Below are 18,231 nucleotides of genomic sequence, written 5' to 3'. Positions count from 1 at the left end.
TGTGGGTGCGGAAGGTATCTCTCGTTTCTCGTTTTAAATATGCAACCTTATACAGCTGCAGACCCTTTACTGAATAATAAAGTCTAAGTTCAGTGTGAGTGAGTTGAATCTATGAGAAGTTTGATGTTTGAGGGTATTGGGGAGGGTTGTGGGAATTTAAGGATTCTGTTTGATGAAATGAGATTTTAATCTTCCATGACAGGAGCAGCAGCTCTTTCAGAATTGCAGAATACAGGATTTTAGATGCTTTGTCCCATCTGAGAATACGAAGAGTTCATGTGGGATAAGAGATGCTAAAGGAGACTGGAGAGGGAATCAAAGAACTCAGGGCAATTGTGTACAGGTACATCAATTTTATACTGCAGCATTGGCTCTCCATCCACAAGGGGGTGGCTGGATCACATCAAAGCAGCTCTTCATCAGAATGGGATGGTCCTGCGCTCCTCATGAATTAACCAGAACCTTCTAAGAGCTTCTCTTTCACATGTCTAGATAAGCAGCTGAATGAGGACCCACCCCTGTTTCTGTTATTCTGGGCGAAGTCTGGCGGCTTTTCAGCCACAGATCCGGCGATGTGAATATGTAATCATGAGAATGAGAGCCATTTGTGATTTCTAGCGCAGCTCCTCTTGCACTTGGAGCCTCCGAGCGCAGCGAAAGGAATTACTCGCTGACGTCAGGAATACCTCACCAGCGAAGCGCGGCCCACTGGCGGTGGGCAGGGTGCTGCCGAGGAGGATATGTGGAGCAATCGTGGAAGAGGACTCAGTCCGACCTTGTCTGGCTCACAGTCCCACGCATGGTTGTGCGTTAACGCTGCTAAAATAGTTGGCGGCGTTTAAAGCCCCTTCAGGCGCATACAACTTTGGCCTTCATTCATGTTTTTTTTTGTTTTTTGTTTTTTGTTTTTTTTTTTTAATTTGTTACACATTCACGTCTGGGTAGTGTGCACAGGATTAGACCAACACTACTCCAAACCTCTTCCGCATATTGGATTTCTTTGCAAAGAGAAGGTCGCCTATGTCCCTCCAAGGATTCGGGAAATGCAGACTGCTGCTTACACGGACTCTGTGTTCTTTTGACTTTTGAGACGTTTCCTGTGCAGTTTTAATCGAGGAATTTCTTCAACTCTCGAAGCATTATTTGCTCCCGGGCTGGGATTACTCGTTGCATTGCTTAGGGCTATATTAGAATAAAGCCGAGTTTCGGACAAGCCTGTGCAGAGCGGTGTACAGTGCACACACATTTCAGCATAATGCATTTTATTTAGGACACCCTCTGTCTGTAAGAAATTAAGCCGGGATGGCGAGCGAGTGTAATCGCAACATCGTGGAAAAGTATATCTGCCATAAACTCTCCAAACGGGGGTACGTGTGGGGATTTGATGACGTCCGGGATGAAGACGCTGCTAATAATGGCTCAATAGTTGCCCCTCCACCGACTCTGGTCCGCCGGTGCCGTGAAGCCAGCACCGGGCCTGACAACGAGGACGCATCCAACCTGTGCAGACGGCTCCCGCAGTCCGACCCGCACGCCGCCATCCACAGAGTCCTGCGTGAGGCCGGAGACGAACTTGAAAGGTTGTACCAGCCGGACTTCACGGAGATGTCGCGGCAGCTCTATCTCACCTCCTCCACGGCGCAGAGGAGATTCGCCGAGGTGATAGACGAGCTGTTCCGGGACGGAGTGAACTGGGGCCGGATTATCGCGTTCTTCGAGTTCGGGGGGACGGTGTGTGCTGAGTGCGTGGCCAAAGAGGAGATGACATCGCAGGTGGACAACATCGCGGAGTGGATGACGGAGTATTTAAATGGACCTCTTAACAGCTGGATAAAGGATAACGGGGGATGGGTAGGTCTGATTCCGTGTATCTGAGCGATCTGCAGTTCTGTGCCACGGTGGCGCAAAAGTCCTCCTTTGCTGAGGTTTTAATCGGTGAATTCACCTGTTCACAAATGTTTAGTCGGGATTAAAACGTACATTCTGATCTGACTCACAACATGGAAAGCACATCTGTAGGTCATCATTAATAAAAAAATAAAAAAAAATCCATCTCTAGATGTGTCACGACAGCGCGGACGTCCGAGACGGACGGCCTCACTTAAAGAGCTGCTCCGATTGGACGGCCACGGTGGCTGTTAAACTTATTTGGCCAATCAGACAGCGCGCTCTGTCACACCTCCGACAGAAAGCCCGCCTTTCAACTGGATAGCCAGTGGCAGCCACGCAGCTGTCAGGGAGTCTGCAGGGTAGTTCAGTGTCACCAAGGGGAAACCAAGCTCACAAAACCAGTATGACCAGTAACCGTGCATCACATTATAAAACACAGTATGGCAGTTTCACCATTTACCTGTTTCTGAAGCTTTGTATACCAAAGTGCTCCAGTGCAGCTGTGATGTGACGCGTTAAGCCATGACTCCAGCAGAAGGGAGGGGGCCAGACACATGTCAGCAAACAGAAAACTATTGACTTAATGTGTTCAGGCCTCTGGGCATGGCTGGACAGGGTTTAGCTATGAGCGCTGTTTTCTGCACACAGAAATTACACATGCACCTCAGGTACTAATGAGGACAGGCATCTGTGCTCTGCCTTTACCTGCCTGCACACATGCACACATTCAGAGAGCAATCATATCCATTTTTTTTTTTTTTAACAACGATTCCCCAGCAAACTCCAGTACAGCTCTTGTTTCCAGTGAGGAGCACAGCCGCCTCCTCTTCTCGTGCTCCTCGACAGCTATTAAACCAATCTGCCACGAATTAGCCTCTAATTAGCAGAGGTGCTCTTAATGAGAGCATAACATTTGTGCTGCTTGGTGATTTCAGCTGGAAGGTATCAGATTTGGAGGGGGGGGGGGGGGGGGGGGGGGGTGTCATCAATGATTCATATTGAACATTTCATCTCAAAGGGAAAGACCGTTTAACATTCCCCTTGAGTGTGCCTTGCCCCTGGAGGTGGCAGGTTGTGCCACATATCAAAGGCAGCAACAGAGGGAGGGCCCTCCAGGAACGCAGAGTGCTAATCTGCAGCCGCTGTTTTTAACATGCAGCCCTCTGTGCATCTAGGTTGGAACTCTTTTGTCTGCTTTTTTTTTCAGACCTGTGCCTTGAAGCTGGCGCGGGCTGGCCTGTCAAGATGCCTGCTCCAGGTCTCTGGAGCCTGTGCCCACTGTATAATAATGTAGGTCATCATAGTCTCTGTTTTCCAGCTGGGCAGAGATGACTGTATCTCTGCAGCTCTGCATCCACTGGAGAGTAAAAGCATAGTCTTTTAATCCAAAGGATTATTTAGGATTATTTGAAAGCGTATGTCTCCAGTTTGGGGCAGTTTGGTGGATTTCTGCTCTCACTACCTCAAAAACCACATCCTAATGATTTTGGCTCAAATGAGGCTCCGAAAATAATTTAAAACAGAATACTGTATTTACCTTGAATGTTTTCTCCGGCGCACTGGATTCTAACAGGCACTGATGTTGATTTATCTATTCATTTGAATGCCTGTCAGGTGGGGAATTTCCTCAGGTGTGTGTTTCAGTTAATACCTGACCTTTTAATAACTGACACTGCAGGCACAGAGCATTGTCTGTGCTCTAGACTGGGTTTGTGAAATTCAGCTTCTCCTTTTTTATTGACTTGACAAGATTTTGAAATATAATGAAAGTCATTCACCTTGTGCCAAAGAGGTTGTTTTCTCTTGTTATTCATAGCAGCTCTTGGACCTAAAGAGTCTGTTTTGTACTGAAAGGTTTGGGATGTTTTTAGGTTTAGATGGCAACTAAAAGTTGTTCGGTTGTGCTCTTACTTCTTTCTGCTCTCTGAATCCACATAATACACGTTACTGAGCTTGTTCCTCAGATATTTTGAGTTGTCTCAGGGCTGTATAAATTCATCCGTTCATTTATTTTGCCAGATTCAATATACCCAGTCTAAAATATTAGAATCAGCCCATCATATCTGAGTTTTTAGTCGTAAAATGTACATGAACACCCCCAGTTTAAAAAAACTGACCTCAGTGTCTTCACAGTCTGGACAATGGCTGCCACTGTTTGGAAATAATGTGGCAACCAAAGTCTTGTGAAAGCTTTAAGTGGATTGCAATGAAGCAAATGTGCCACATTTCTAAATCCAAGTGGTTCACTTTGGACTTTGCTGAGGGACTTTGTGCATTTTTTTGGGGGTCACACATTTTCAAAGTACATATGGGTCACAGTTTTTTTTCCTTTTGTGTCATCCACCACCTGCCAGGTGGCTGTAAGAACATGAATCAGAATAAAACCGTTTCAGTCACTGCACCTCTCTGTGATGGTACAGACTAAACTGAGAGACAATATTTTTCTCGCAGGAGTTTACACAGCTTCCTAACGACGACAACATGGAACAAACACGGTTATATGTGCGTTTAGACAGGCTGTGTTTACGGTCACTTACTCTGTCCATTGTGTTATTGTGTGCTTAGAGGTGAGTCTTGTGTTTCCCACTACTCTTAAAACAAAGGTGGGGGCCTAATCAACCTATTACTGACATTTTGACATGTGAGAGTGGTGTGGAAACAGCTTTCTATCAGGCACCCTCTGTTTCCTGTTGTTTTTAGGTGATTTGAGCTCAAAATAGGAGTGGCCACTAATCGTTGTTGAGTCTAGGCATCACCAGTGAGTCAAGTATAGTTTTACCTAAATTAAAATCTGGCCATTAGAAATAACAAAGCACTGACTGTATGTGCAAAACCCAGCTGAGAGTGGGCAGAGCTGAAATTGCTCCCATTCTGTACTGATTACTTCCCACACTCCAGGATGTGAAACTGTCCCTTCATTGTCTCTAATGCCCAGCTTTTCTCCACCTGTTTAAATTCAACCTTTGTGGTGACAGAAATTGCTCTCATCAGGGGACGGTTGCATTTAGGTTACAGCGTCACCCACACAGTGCACCTGTGTTTATTTACTGGCACTCGCAGTAAATAACAAATGATTGAATAAAGTGGCAGGCGGCGTCTGACTGAAATTATATGCTTGACCTCAGACATTTGACTGGCTGAGGGGGCGGCACGCAGCGAAATGCCAAAATGTGTTGCAGAGAAAAACAACAGTTTCACAACTTTGAAAGGTTAACCGAGAACTGCTTCAGATATGATGTTAAGAAATTAATTTCTGTTTTGTTTCCCCTGTTATTTTTAGCCGCTCTCTGTAGAGATGGCAGTGTCTGTCGGTCGGCAGGTTGGTTCACCACTTTGGTCCAGACTGAAATATCTCAACAACTACTGAATATGAAATTTTGTACAGCCATCGATTGTCTCAAAAAGATGAATCCTACTGACTTTGATGATCCCATGACTTTTTTCCTCTAGCGTCACCGCGAGGTTCACAATCGCAGCTTTTAATGAAGTATCTCAACAACTGCTGTAAATTTTGGCACACACATTAACATCCCCCTCAGGATGCATTGTAATAACTTTGGCGAGCCATAGCTTTTCATTTCAAGCAGAGAAAATTACAATTATTCCAATACTTCCATTTATGGGCAAATATCTGGGCTACAAACCCAACAATGCTTCCATCTACCTCGGCAGCTTAGCAAATGTTAGCTTGGTAACATGCAAAACTAAGACGGTGAACATGGTGAACATGGTAGTGGTAGTGACAGTGTACCTGCTAAACACCAGCATGTTCGCATCGTCACTCCTAGCATGTAATCACACTGATATTAACATTTAGCGTGGTGGACTCTTGTGTTGTTGTTGTGTCTCATCTTCATGTAGTGGATGAGAGCAAGAAGTTAAATCACATGTAAACAAGATCAGGTGTCTGAGGAATGCTGCTAACCAGGTGGCCTATTTCTCTGTGTCGCGGGTGTGTGTGTGTGTGTGTGAGGAGTGGACAATGTGAGTTGGCTTAGGTTTGGTCCAACCTGTGGGGGATTCCCTGAGTACAATCTGCTTGGCGATGGGTGGGACCTGCATGTTGCTATGGTATTGCAGGCATCTGGCTGCACCCCACTACTCCCTTGTTGAGGCTGAGTGGATTTGGAAGAGCGAGGAAGTCATTAATCTCCATATAGGTGACATGTCGGCGGAGTAGAGGAGGGGGGGAAAAAAACAAATAAACTGAATCACAAAGGAAGCACATGCAGCCACTCACAGGAGAGCAAAAAAAAAAAATGGATAAAATCTCACTTACATCCAATTTATGTCTCCTTGATGCAAATTCTCTCTGTTTAACACAAGTCAATACTAACCATGGCACCATTCAGGTAGTGTTCAAGGCTGTGCTTTCCTTGGCTTTTAACTAACAAAAAGAAGCCTGTATCCACAGTGGCAGGGATGCTACATCTGAGGAGACACGCCTTTCAGTGCAATGAGCTCCATAAATCATGATTGATCCTGCTAGAAACCTTCTCTTTTCACACTGTGTGCTGTCACAGTCAGTCGGTTCCTTTCTCCATCTGTGAATTTGTAATTGTTTATCAGTCTGGCCTCACAAATTAGAGTGTGGGACAAACTCTGATTTCTTGTTCCCAGCAATCAGAGGAGTAAACGATTACTCATGCAAATAGCATTTTGGGTTTTTCCCTCCCACCCATCATTTCAAAACAGTGAAATAACAACATGATTTCACTGCTGAAAATTCTCTAACTAAGGCTTAGTTTGGAGATTTTGACAGCAATGTTACCTCTTGATGTGGACTCTCAGCTCTGTAATGGAGACTGTATGCCACAAAAGAGCTTCGTGTGGTGAGGAGCAGCCAAGATTTTCCCCTGTACTGTACCCCTTTTGCTGCGCAGGCCTTGGCCGCTCACCATCTGCCACTGTGTTTACACCCATCAGCCCGGCAACTGTAATCTCAGACACATTTCCTACAGACGCAGGCAGCTCTGGGCTGTAACTCTGTGAATTAATCGGACATGAATACTTTCTGTCAGGAGCAGCACAGGAGAGCTCTCGAGTCTCTCTGCTGCCTGGGTCTCTGGGATGCTCAAAGCACAAAGACTTTTGTTTCACACATCCAGTCCAGAGTGTGGAATACTTCAGAAAGCACGTTTAACCCTTTATAGTTTAGATGGTGCAGTCAGAGTGACAACAAAGAGGCTACTTCAGTCAGTTCCAGTGCTGAGATCACTTGTATCTGAATCACTGCCTAAGTGAAACTGACTGGTACCAATAATGACACCATTGACTTTTATCATAACTTTAAAATCTTATCTTATCTTACCTGCATTAATGCCTGTTGTACAGAGACTTTAGGCCACTGAATGACAGCTTATCAAAGGATTTACTTCAAAGCCACCACTTATGATGTTACCCAGCCTTTATGTGGCCATTTTCATATTAAAAAAAAGTGTTTTTCTTATTATAGAAAGAGCAATCTTTCTCTGGCTTTGTGTCATCACCTAAGAGTCTTTCACCACATAGAATAACAAAGATAAGCTTTCGTGGCAGCTGAATACTGTGCCATGAATAATTTAGGCACTTATTCAAAAATTTGAACTGCAATTCTTTTATTTTCTGACAATAAAATCAAGTTGATCGTCAGACTGCAGACATACTGTCAGTCTTAATCATAGAAACACAGTGTCTCTATAAATTCACCAAAATAAAAGGATTTTTTTTCTAGTCTGTTGACTTGAACATAAGGTCAGACATGGAGTTTGAGATCTTCTCAGCTTGACATGACACTCCTTGCCTCTATGTCATGTTTACCATTCCACGCGTGCCAAGCATTTCATAATCATGCCAGAAATGTACACCTTTACTGTGTGTGGTGAGCACTTGAGTAACATGATTAGCACAGAAACATAGTTCTGTTTCAGTTTCAGGAGCGTGATTCTGGTGCTTTGCAAGTGTTCTGCCTGTTTCCACGAACTCACTTCTCCCCAGAGACCCTCCACCCTGTCCTGTGTGCTTATTTCTGGGCCTCCTCAGGAGAGCTTGAGGAATGTCTGCTGGGGAACAGTGACTGTAAATAAATAATGGAGACGACCTGGGTGTTCCTTTCCTGAGTGGCCGGTGAAGGGTGTGTGCGATTTTGTTCTTTTGTTGGACGATCATGTCAGCTGAGCATGCTTCATTCAGGAACCTCTGTACAAGGCTGGTGTGCTGATGTTTGTGTGTGTGAGTGTATGTGTGTGTGTGTGTGTGGGTGTGTGTGTGGGTGTGTGTGTGTCTGTGTGTGTGTGGTTTTTGTTTGTTTCCTTCGTCTCTTACGAAATTCCCTTTATGCAGGCTGCTGGGGCCTTGTGGCCCTACAGATTGGTATTTGTGATTTCATCCATATGTTCGTGTTCTCTCTCACTATGCTGTTCACATCAGCAATCACCTCAACCTGCTGTTCTCCTCGGGACACATGCCTGAGCTGTTTAAAAGCTCCACTATCCCGGCCAGAACACACACTGATGAATAATATATGGAGCAGATAAACTCGGACACTAAATGGATGTCCCTCAAGTAGAACCCCAAAGGCTGTCTGAGTTCCAGTCAAGAGCTCACCTCTTCTTTTCCCCCTCTTTTCTATCTCATCCTCAGTCACTCTCTGTCTGTCTCTTACCCCATTACCATAGACATAACTCATTTACAAATGACACGTGCCCAGTCCCCCTCACAAACAACTCGCTAATACCCTGAGACCTGGCTTTAAGCATCAGATAACGCTCTAGATCGCTGAAAAATGCAGGGACATGTGAGCGGCCTCTAAATATAGAAGTGTTACCATCACTGCTCCCGCGTGGTCCTTTAATTGTCGTGCTACACATAAATCCCTGCCCTGTTCGCGTCTGCGCATCACAAACCCACCGCCAATCTGCATGGAAAACATGTTCTAATGAACCGTTTGAGACAGCAGATAAAAAAAAAAAAAAAGTTTTCCACCTTTCCTGTCATGGTGGGAGCTGGATAATGAGGAGCCTACTGAGACACTAGTTGACTTTGCCACTGGGCACACCCTTGCAAGCGGCACAGTATAGCAATATAGGGCAAGGTTAAACGTTTCCTCCCATTGTCGAGCTTCTGTAGATATTTTTGGGACAAAACCCCAAAAGGGTTTAAAAAGAGATTTCATATCATATTCTCAATTAATTTCCAGGGTAACAATGGCTACTGCTGTTTGAAATGTAGCTGTTACTGTCGCTCAAGTGACTTTCTTGTTCATAAAGGGAGAGTATGTTGCATGACGAGCATAACCTAAATAGTTGTTAGAGGGTCAGGTGACCCTAATGACAAAACCAAACACAGAGGTTTGTGAAATTGCTTCTGGGTAGAAACACTGTGGCTGCTTATTTTGCTTATTTTGTTATGCTGACGATTTTTATTCACCTGTGCCGTATCAGGATTGTGCTAAAAGACTCAGGAGAGGAGATTGTAAAGCGGCAATTTCGATGTTGCGGCAGTGAAATTAGCTGTAAACACAATGGTCACCAGTTGCCTGTAGGTTCTTACTCATTCACTCACGTTTCTGGCGCCCAACAAATGTAAGTCCACTAATGACTCTTTTTAGCTCAGTTTTGGTTCCGTTAAGAAACAAATAATTTGCTCTTTAGCTGTTAAATGGTCCACTATGTTCACTAGGTAGCTAACAGCTTCCTGCTGAAAATGGCAAAATGATATTGGTTAGAGAAGCAAAACAGTTAAATTGCAGGTTGTGAAACCAAAACAATGAGCTGAAAGATGCTAAAATACTTCATACAGCTGAGGAAAACTGCAGCAGAGTCAGGGGTTAATTCCCTATTATTGTCACTACGGATGAGACCTTTAACATTACACAGTTATTCAATGAACCGTTCATATAAAAAAATTGGAATATTGCAGGATTAAAAACATTACAAAAATGAAGCAATCTGCATGGTGAGGTACCAACAGGATATGTGGGAAAATACGTTTTTGTCATTTGGGTGAAATTGCCCTTTAAAGTCTGTAAAGTTTATACATATACACAGGCAGACAGGCAAACACAAAAGCGGATGTGCTGGCGCAAATCAATTATTTGCTGTCCACAGAATGGCTGTGTACACACTCTCGCATATGCATACACACGTATACTGTGTCACATCAGTGTGTACACACAGAAGTGGATGTGGTACTGTGAATCAATAATGCTGTGTTGTCACAGGGTGACATGTGAGCCATGGCAGGGAGCAGATGGCCCCGGGGTGCCTAGCTTCCTGTTAGTGGTGCCATTCAGCTTTACACTCACACACACACACACACACACACACACGCCACAACACCACCACCATGTCCGGTGGGATTTCCCAGTGCAACTAGCCACGGCACTGGCCATTAACAAACAGCATGCCATTATTGGCTCTTCTCTGAAATGCTGAGTACATGTCCTCCCAAAAAATGACAACAACCAGATAATGGTAAATAGATTTCTCTGCCTTGTCCATGGTCATCTGGGGTAAATAGTTCTCTGCACTCCCTCCCCAGTGTGATTTTTGGCAGCACAGCAAATAGCTTTCAGGAAATCTGATCTGTTTCAGTCAACACGGAGTGAGGTCAGGCGTTGCTCAGATATCACTTTGACTATGTTGTATTGATTGAGCGTTTCCGACAGTTTGTATTGGTATCTCCGAGCAAAGACTCAATTAACGCAGTGAACCAGTGACTGTAGATGTCAGCTTGTGTATGCAGGTGATTTATTGGAATTGATGCTGAAGGAAAAAATGTCTCTGTGGATAGACCATGGCAAGATGTTTTAGCACTTTTATGCTGACGGCTTTCAGCTGGTGAGTGTGTGTGTGTGTGTGCGCGCAACCGGAAGCTCTCACCCCTGGCAAAGCACACACAGCAACCCTGCTGGCAGTCACCTTTGATGGCGACTGATTGGGTTTGAAGTGCAGAAAAAGCAGTACGCCCCTAATGCGTGGAAGATGAAAGCCTTGCCAAGGGAACAAAGCATTGCTGCTACTGTGTAGTGTTTCAGGGCAGCATTCATAAAACTCCTCGCCATCCTGAACTCAAACCTACAACCATGCTGCAATGGGGACATTTTGTCACCGTCAGAGATAACACCTGCTGCTTTCGGAGGACCACCACTGCCTGCCTACTTCTAACAGGAATATTCTGCCAGCAGGGGTATACCCACCGTTGTCACAGCGTTATATTGCATCAATTTCACCAAGTCTACTCTGAAGGAGCTGCCTTTAATTGGTTGCTGGGCTGTCATTACAACTCAAATAATAACAGATACTTCAAAGAAAACAGGGAGAATTGAAAACAGGAGAACTGAGAGTGATTCCTTTTCTTCTTAGATATTTTGTTTAGCATTTATTTTGGTGTTTTTTTGTTTTTTTTTTTGACAATGGTGTGATTTGTGTCAGTGTATGTTCTAAAGGTGCATCATCTTGTGACTTATGTCAGGGAAAATTTTTTATGACGCCTGATTTCAGTTATGTCAGGCGCCGTTTTGCTTTATAGAACAGTGTTAACTCTGACATGTCTAGACGAGGCTCGTGTTGGCAAATCCAACCACCAGTAGTTTAATCAACTCTGCAAATTGACCTATAAAGTGCTTCATTTATCTTTCACATTTTATGACCACTTGTGGTTGTGACAAAGCAGTAAAAAAGAAGAGCGAGCCGAATAAGTATGTATTTTCTCTCCATTTAATCAACAGAGTTTCAGTATACCATTGTAAAACGACCTTCAATTGTCACTATATTAAATTATCAGCTAGCTGGGTGAACTCATTTTCAGATACAACCCAGTCTATCAGGACAGGCGCTCAGACTCTTGACCTTCAGTATTTCCAGATTTGAATTAATGTGAGTCCACACACCTGTTCTCCAGGGAGGACAGGGGTTAAAGAATATTCCTAGATGAAATGGCTGACTTCACAAGGTGTCTTTGATCCGGAGGTGAGGCTAAAAGGGTTGTAGAGGAGGAGGAGAGGTAGAAGGGCAAGCAAGGAAAGGAGGCTTATAAAGCTGTTAACAGACAGTCCAGTCCCTCTTACCGCCACATGTGCTGCAGCCAGGTCAGGACTGACGAGGTAATTGCTGGAAAAAAGTATGGATGGTTTGCAAAGTAGGTTCAGGCCACCAGGGTTGAAAGACCAAAGCGAAAATGGAGCCAGTAGAGCAAATGGTTTTGATTTAATTGGAGTTCGTGCTGTTAAGTAGAGTAAGCATAGATTAGCTCACTCCACAGAAATTTATAGAGCAAACTTGGTCAGAGTGGCCTGTTAAAGTCATCTGACTCAACAATCATCTGATTCTCAGCTGATCCATCTGCTGACGAGAAAGCAGAGGAATGTACTCAGGAAACATCCGCACAGGCATTAAATAGCACAATTTTTTTTTTAAAAAGCATTTGCAACACTCTCAGCCTCATATATGTATACATTTTTTCCATTGTGCTGAAAAGTCATTTGATGCTGTATACTCTCACCTTCAGTGCACACGAACACCATGGCTACTTAGCTCACAACAGGCAGTCACTGAATACGACTAATAACATTTTCCATGGATTATCCCAGAGAGAAAATGCCAAAAAAAAAACTCTATTATTAAACTGATATGTGCCTTATTAGCTTTCTGCACATTTTCACACCAGACCTTCAATGTCACAATAGGCAACTTATTATCATTCATCATGTAGGCTGTGCATGTTTCCCTTTGGTCTATGTGTAGAGACAGGGAAGGTCACACAGCTCTGAGTGAGCCAACCTGCTACAGATAGTTCAAACAATCAGCCTTTTTAAAGCATGCTGCTCAACATAGCTGTCTCCAAGGTCCCTCTGAGTCACATTGAACTCAGTCCAAAGACAAGATAAAGGACAGGGAATATAAGTAAAGCCCACCCCAGCTTTTAGCTACTCCATTAGGCTTTAATTACATTTATCTATTTCAGAAAAGTTTAATTGTAGCTATTTTATTACGTAATACAAGTGTGCGTTGTAGCTGTGTGTCCTTGCAGTTGACTTGGTTATCTCAAGGTTCATTCCTTCTCATATCAGGCCTCTTGGGCACACACAGTGCAGTTGTTTGTTTCCACACATCAATGCATTCCTCTCATTCCTTTCCCCCAGTCTGGATGAAAATCAGCTGGTTGCCTGAGAGAGGTAATTGAACTTTTCCCCAGTATTCCCAGGCTGAACAAGGCGGAAGGGGAGGGGTTCTCAGTGGAGAGCTCATTCTGAGAATGCCTTTATTTGAGCTGAAAATCGGAGAGAATACAAGACTACAGGCTGTGGGTATCTTAGGCTTTCAGCCGGAAGTTGAATTGTGTAAGAATAATCATTCCTTCCCCTTCCCCCCTGTTTCTAAATGACCTCATGCTCCATGCAGGATAGAGCTTAAAGTTTTGTCACGCATTTCACAATTTCAGCCCTTAGTCTGTGGTAAAGCTTCTTTCCTTCCCATATTGAGTTTTGCTTTGTCTTCCCACATGATACCTTCTGTTTTCTAATCCCCTGATGCAAGCGTGACAACAGTCGACAATGGTGGAAGTTTCCGGACCGTTTTCTAAAGTAACAGTGCCAGTACAACACTTTGAACAAGTCCCGCAGTCAAAACTTTAAAGGAGCTATCTGTACGTTTTGCTGTTGCTACATAGCCAACGTTAGCATTAACAGCTGTTCACTTACCAATTGAGAAAAAAACGTTGCTTTACTGTCTCCAGCAGTGGAAAGCAACCCCTCTTGTTTTGCCTCTATTTCTATCGCTTCTTTTCTTCTACTGAGGTTAGCATGCTAACCAGCCAGCTTGACGCGGCCGGTCCGTGTTGTCACTTTCCGATACAGAGTCACTACAGCGTCTAGTTTGCCTTGAAAAAGTAGCGCTGCTCAGAGAGCGTATCATAACCGCAGGTCTTGCAAACGCAAGAATGGCTGAAGCTCTTGGCAAGACTGGCAAGTAAACAGCTGTTAATGCTAATGTTAGCTATGTAGCAATCGCAAAACTTACAAATGGCGCCTGTAAGTAGAAGTACAGAAGCACAATCTTGAAATTCTTCAATGAACAAGCAGGGTGTCACTGTTGTAGCTGGTCAGGGTGGAGCTAGTAGTAACAAGCCTACTTCATACACAGGTGAGCGGTTTGGTTCCCAACCTGAGGGTCTGACACTTCGAAAGTGACCTAAGATGGTCATGAAATGACTAATGGGAGAAGAAAGATGAGCACATAGTTTTGCCATACAAATTTGTTTTCATATTTTGATTGTGCTCTTATCTTTTCTCTGATAGTTTTTACTTCTTTGTGCCTCAAATACTTTTTTTAAATGAAAGCCCCTGAGAAGCTCAAAGGGGAAACGTCTCTTTGGTGGAACTGACGACAAGGGGCTCCAGCATGGATGAGACATAGATTGAAAACCACTGGTTAATCTTAAACAATGTGTTTTATTTTATAATCTTGCCATTTTTTAGGTTCAAGCATAAACTGAAAAGTAACTACAGCTTTCAGATAAATGTAGTGCAGTAAAAAGTAGTAGAGTAGAATAATAAACTAAAATAACTGTGCAGTACTTGAGTAAATGTACTTTGTTACTCCCCATTACTGGCAGCAGATGCCTTCACTGTGACAGTGTGGAAAATTTTCGCTTTGCTCCAGCTCCTCTTCTCCCACTTCAAAGGTGTTCCTGAGGGAGCTGCACCTCAAACAGGCGATTGTTTTCTCTGACATTATCGGACATCTGAGATCCTCGATCTGCTCTGCTTGCAGCATGTCCTGTTGCAGACTGTGGCCTGTCTCATTTACATGGGTACAAGGAGAACACAGCTTAACCTGAAACCCATCCCCATGTAAACCGTTCCAGTGTCATGTTGTTGCCAAAACTGACGAGCTTTCATTTATCAGCCTCCTTTACGAGACGTCTCCTTTATGAAAGAGGAGACTACGAGAGGCGATGGGCTTCTATAGCTTTGATGTCCTAATACATTCTCCTTCACTGACATGTTTAATTCTCTATTAGATGATATTACACTCAAGTTGTTTGGCAATGCCTCCTAAATTACAGGGGGTAACTTGGGATTTCATCAAAGGCGAAATCACAACATTGCCAGGTCTTATGAACATAAAACTTGCTCTTTTGTTAGGGTTAGCTTTTTCGTAGACTTGGGGCAAAGATTTAGGAGTCAGTTAATGGTTCAAAACAAATACAAATCTCTTAGTTACAGTGTCTAACCAACTGTAGTTCTCCCCTGCTGCTCTCCCTCCCTTTCTCCATGGTATTAGTATGACTACATGTTTGGCTTGCTTCTAGTCTTTCCCTAGTTACCCACACAGAGCCTGTGATTTAACCATACTTGGCTCTACCACAGAGAGGCCATAGTCTCAAACTAGACGGTGATGTCATCCCCACAGCATCTGCCACAGGAAGTGACTTAACACTAACTGAACAGTTGAGGTCTTTTACAAAGACTTGGCCAATCAGTGATGTCTGAAAGGCCCCTTTTTGAACATCAGGATTGTGTAATTCTGTTACATCAGGGCTTAAAAGAAAAAAGCTCCAATGCAAGTGCCCAAAACCGCAATAATGGCAGAGCTGAATGCATCATTTCAAGAAAATACCAAAGTAAATGACTTCATTTTTGGGGGGAAAGTTCAGAACAATGAGCCACCACATGTGCTTCACATTGAGTATGTTGCAGATGGTGTTCCCACACATCCCATTCATTACTCCATATACAGTAGTCATTTTTGGCTCACATCAGTCAGTCTATTATCAGCTCCACTGCAGCTGAGATGGTGGTTGTGTGGTCTCAAGTTCTTAAGGGGTCAGTGGATGTGACTTTTAAGGCTTGAGGCAGCGTGCCGCCCCTGTCACAGGAAATGAACTGCTCCCATGGGCTGTGCTTGTCACAGGAGAAGCAACAGGCCACTTGGGAATCCGCTGGTTCCCACGGTCTCTATCAGAGGTTTTTATCTGAACCAATCCAGCAGAACAGTTCAGCAACGTGGGCTCTCATGCTCCCTTGTTTTGCCAAATATAAATGGTGCTTTAGTTCCTGTATGCAGCAATCGAAAGCTGATTTAAAGCTGATAAAGCAGTTTGAAATGTGAAAGTTTTACCGAGGTGTCTAATCATTAACTAAAACTGTAGAGTGAATGCGAAATGTGGCCTTGCCTTTTTGTCCACTGAGTGCTTCAGCGTGTTTTAAATGCCACAGATACTACTTTCCCATACCAAGTGGCTCTTTATACAAGTGCACTTGCATTCCTGAGTGCAAAATTTGAACAAAACAACCCAGGACGGAGAGTTATACATAATTATCTCAGAAAAGGACCACAGCTCCCTGGCTTTCACACTGCTTACATGGATTTTTGAAGCCACAAACACGTCACTGGAGCACCGAAGCACTGTGCGCAGCTTCCTTAGAGAGAACAGAGAGTTATTAGACACCAAAGTGGCAGACATCCTGTCTTTTCTGAAAAGCCACTCAAGGCAGGTTTAATTCACTCCAAACCAGCCTACACACGTGTGGATGATGACTCAGCGGCCCTTTTCCATTCTCTTCTCTGCTCTTGCGCGTCATCAGTGGCCTTTTAAACGGACCGACCAGCAGAGATGAGACGTGTTTTATTAGATTGGGCAGCCCTGAGCCAGAAGCTGAGATGAAGCCTCTTGATATTTATAGCAACACAGCAGCCATGCCACTTCTGTCCGGCTCTACTCTGTCACTTCCTCCTCCGCTGAGGGCCAGATGGGCTCAGGGCAGACATCCTCAGATGAGGCAGACATCCCCTTTTAGCTGTATTGTATCTATTTGAGGAAGCCATTGTGCCAAGTTTTGGCAACTGTAAAGGATTTTGGATCAATTGTTAAAGTTGAAATAGGTTTCAAGGTCAAAATCACAGGCTCAGATTTGTTTTAAAGAATAAAAGAAACATGACGTGTGAGCTGCAGAGGTTGTCTGATTTATTGTGAGAGAAAAGGATTTGTCTCCCTGTGGCTTTCCCTTTGCTTTGATGCTGCTTCACTCTGCATGCAGAAGTGACTGATTGTAAATGATACAGTCTGAGCTTCAGTAAGGTGTGCAGAGGTGCCAATAAACCAGGAGTGCCGAGGGAGAGAAGGTGACAGGAGAGCTAACACACTCAGCATCCATCCACTCGCCCTTACTCCTCTAAGCCTGCAAGGTCACCCAGTCTTTCATTTCATGTTGGATCAAAGCTGTTCAATAAAAATCAGTGGGCTCAGCAAGATTAAGGATGGTTTAACTGCTCAGTCAAGGTTAGGTGAATAGAGCAGGAATGTTTGTGAGTTCAAAATCTGTCCTCCCCAGAAATCTTAGGAAGACAAGATGCTTCTGCGCAAATTCAATTCAAGACAGTTTAACTCCACTGCTCCTCCTCCTGCCGCCTCCTTGATGGGATAAAAATCAAGTTTACTGAAGCGTTATTCATCTCCTTAGAAACCAAAGTCTCATGTGTAAAGTTACAGTCCTCATTTATCTGACGGTTTAGACAATGAATAATGGAGACAATAAAAAAAAAAAAAAAAAACACAGACTGTCATAAGGAGTGTGGGTGATTTACTGGGGATCACGTTTCATGTTCCAGTGGAGCAGGCTCACTCCCATGGGAGAGCGTGCTGTTTTGTAAACACACAAATGCTGCTGCTGACGCAAATTTGAATATTTATGAGCCTTTAGGGTAGCATCTAACGTCAAAACTGTTTCTGCCTTTACACTTGAGTCCAGTGTAATGACTGTTACAGTATGAAACCTGAGTCTACAATAAAATTCTAGTGGAGGAAAAAAGAGAAAGGTCTCCCTGTTTCCTTTGTTTCATGTCAGGACTCCCCTTTTGATCTTTTTTTATCAGACAGACTGATATTACTCAAGTTACCATGTTGTCAGGCCATTAAAAAGGCTGTTACTTTCTTTATGGGAATGTTTAAAAGTCCTGATATTTTTAAAGGATGTGGACTGTCAGGCTGCAGAGGTTAAACACCTTTTGTGCATAATTGCCTGACTATTTCATATTAAAATAATAATCATGAAATTACTTGTCATCCATTGGATTAGAGCTGCACTTAATGATTTTTTTCATTGTGGATTCATCCACTTGTCATTTTCTTGATTACCTGATTGATTGTTTGGTCCATACAAGTCAGAATATACCGAAAACCGCCTGTAACAAGTTCCCAGAGCCCAAACTGACCTATTAACATTACTTGACATTTTGCATAAAAAAATACCTCAAAAGAAGTTTGACATTTTGGAAAATATGGGTGGGTTTTTTTGCGTTCTAATTAGCACATTGTATCATATTTATATTTAATCTGTGCCGATAAGAATGTGGAAAA

At 43.6% G+C, this 18,231-nt stretch overlaps 1 protein-coding gene across 2 annotated transcripts in view; it reads left to right on the top strand.

Moving 5' to 3' along the window:
* Positions 1-557: 557 nt before the first annotated feature.
* bcl2b (BCL2 apoptosis regulator b) overlaps positions 558-18,231 on the top strand; it is a 25,917-nt gene continuing 8,243 nt past the window's right edge. For both annotated transcript variants that reach the window (XR_011692834.1, XM_071490524.1), the window contains exon 1: positions 558-1,851. Coding sequence is in view for 1 of the 2 variants with exons in the window: in XM_071490524.1 (XP_071346625.1) it covers positions 1,303-1,851 (549 nt within the window). In the remaining variant the exon portion in view is untranslated. The remainder of the gene's footprint in view (positions 1,852-18,231) is intronic.

The sequence above is a fragment of the Trachinotus anak genome, unplaced genomic scaffold (assembly GCF_046630095.1).
Source record: "Trachinotus anak isolate AG129_WGS33_773 ecotype Australia unplaced genomic scaffold, CSIRO_AGI_Tana_v1 ptg000012l, whole genome shotgun sequence".
Lineage (NCBI taxonomy): Eukaryota > Metazoa > Chordata > Actinopteri > Carangiformes > Carangidae > Trachinotus > Trachinotus anak.
The sequence above is the reverse complement of the archived record's forward strand: the minus strand, read 5'-3'. Positions and strand labels throughout refer to the sequence as shown.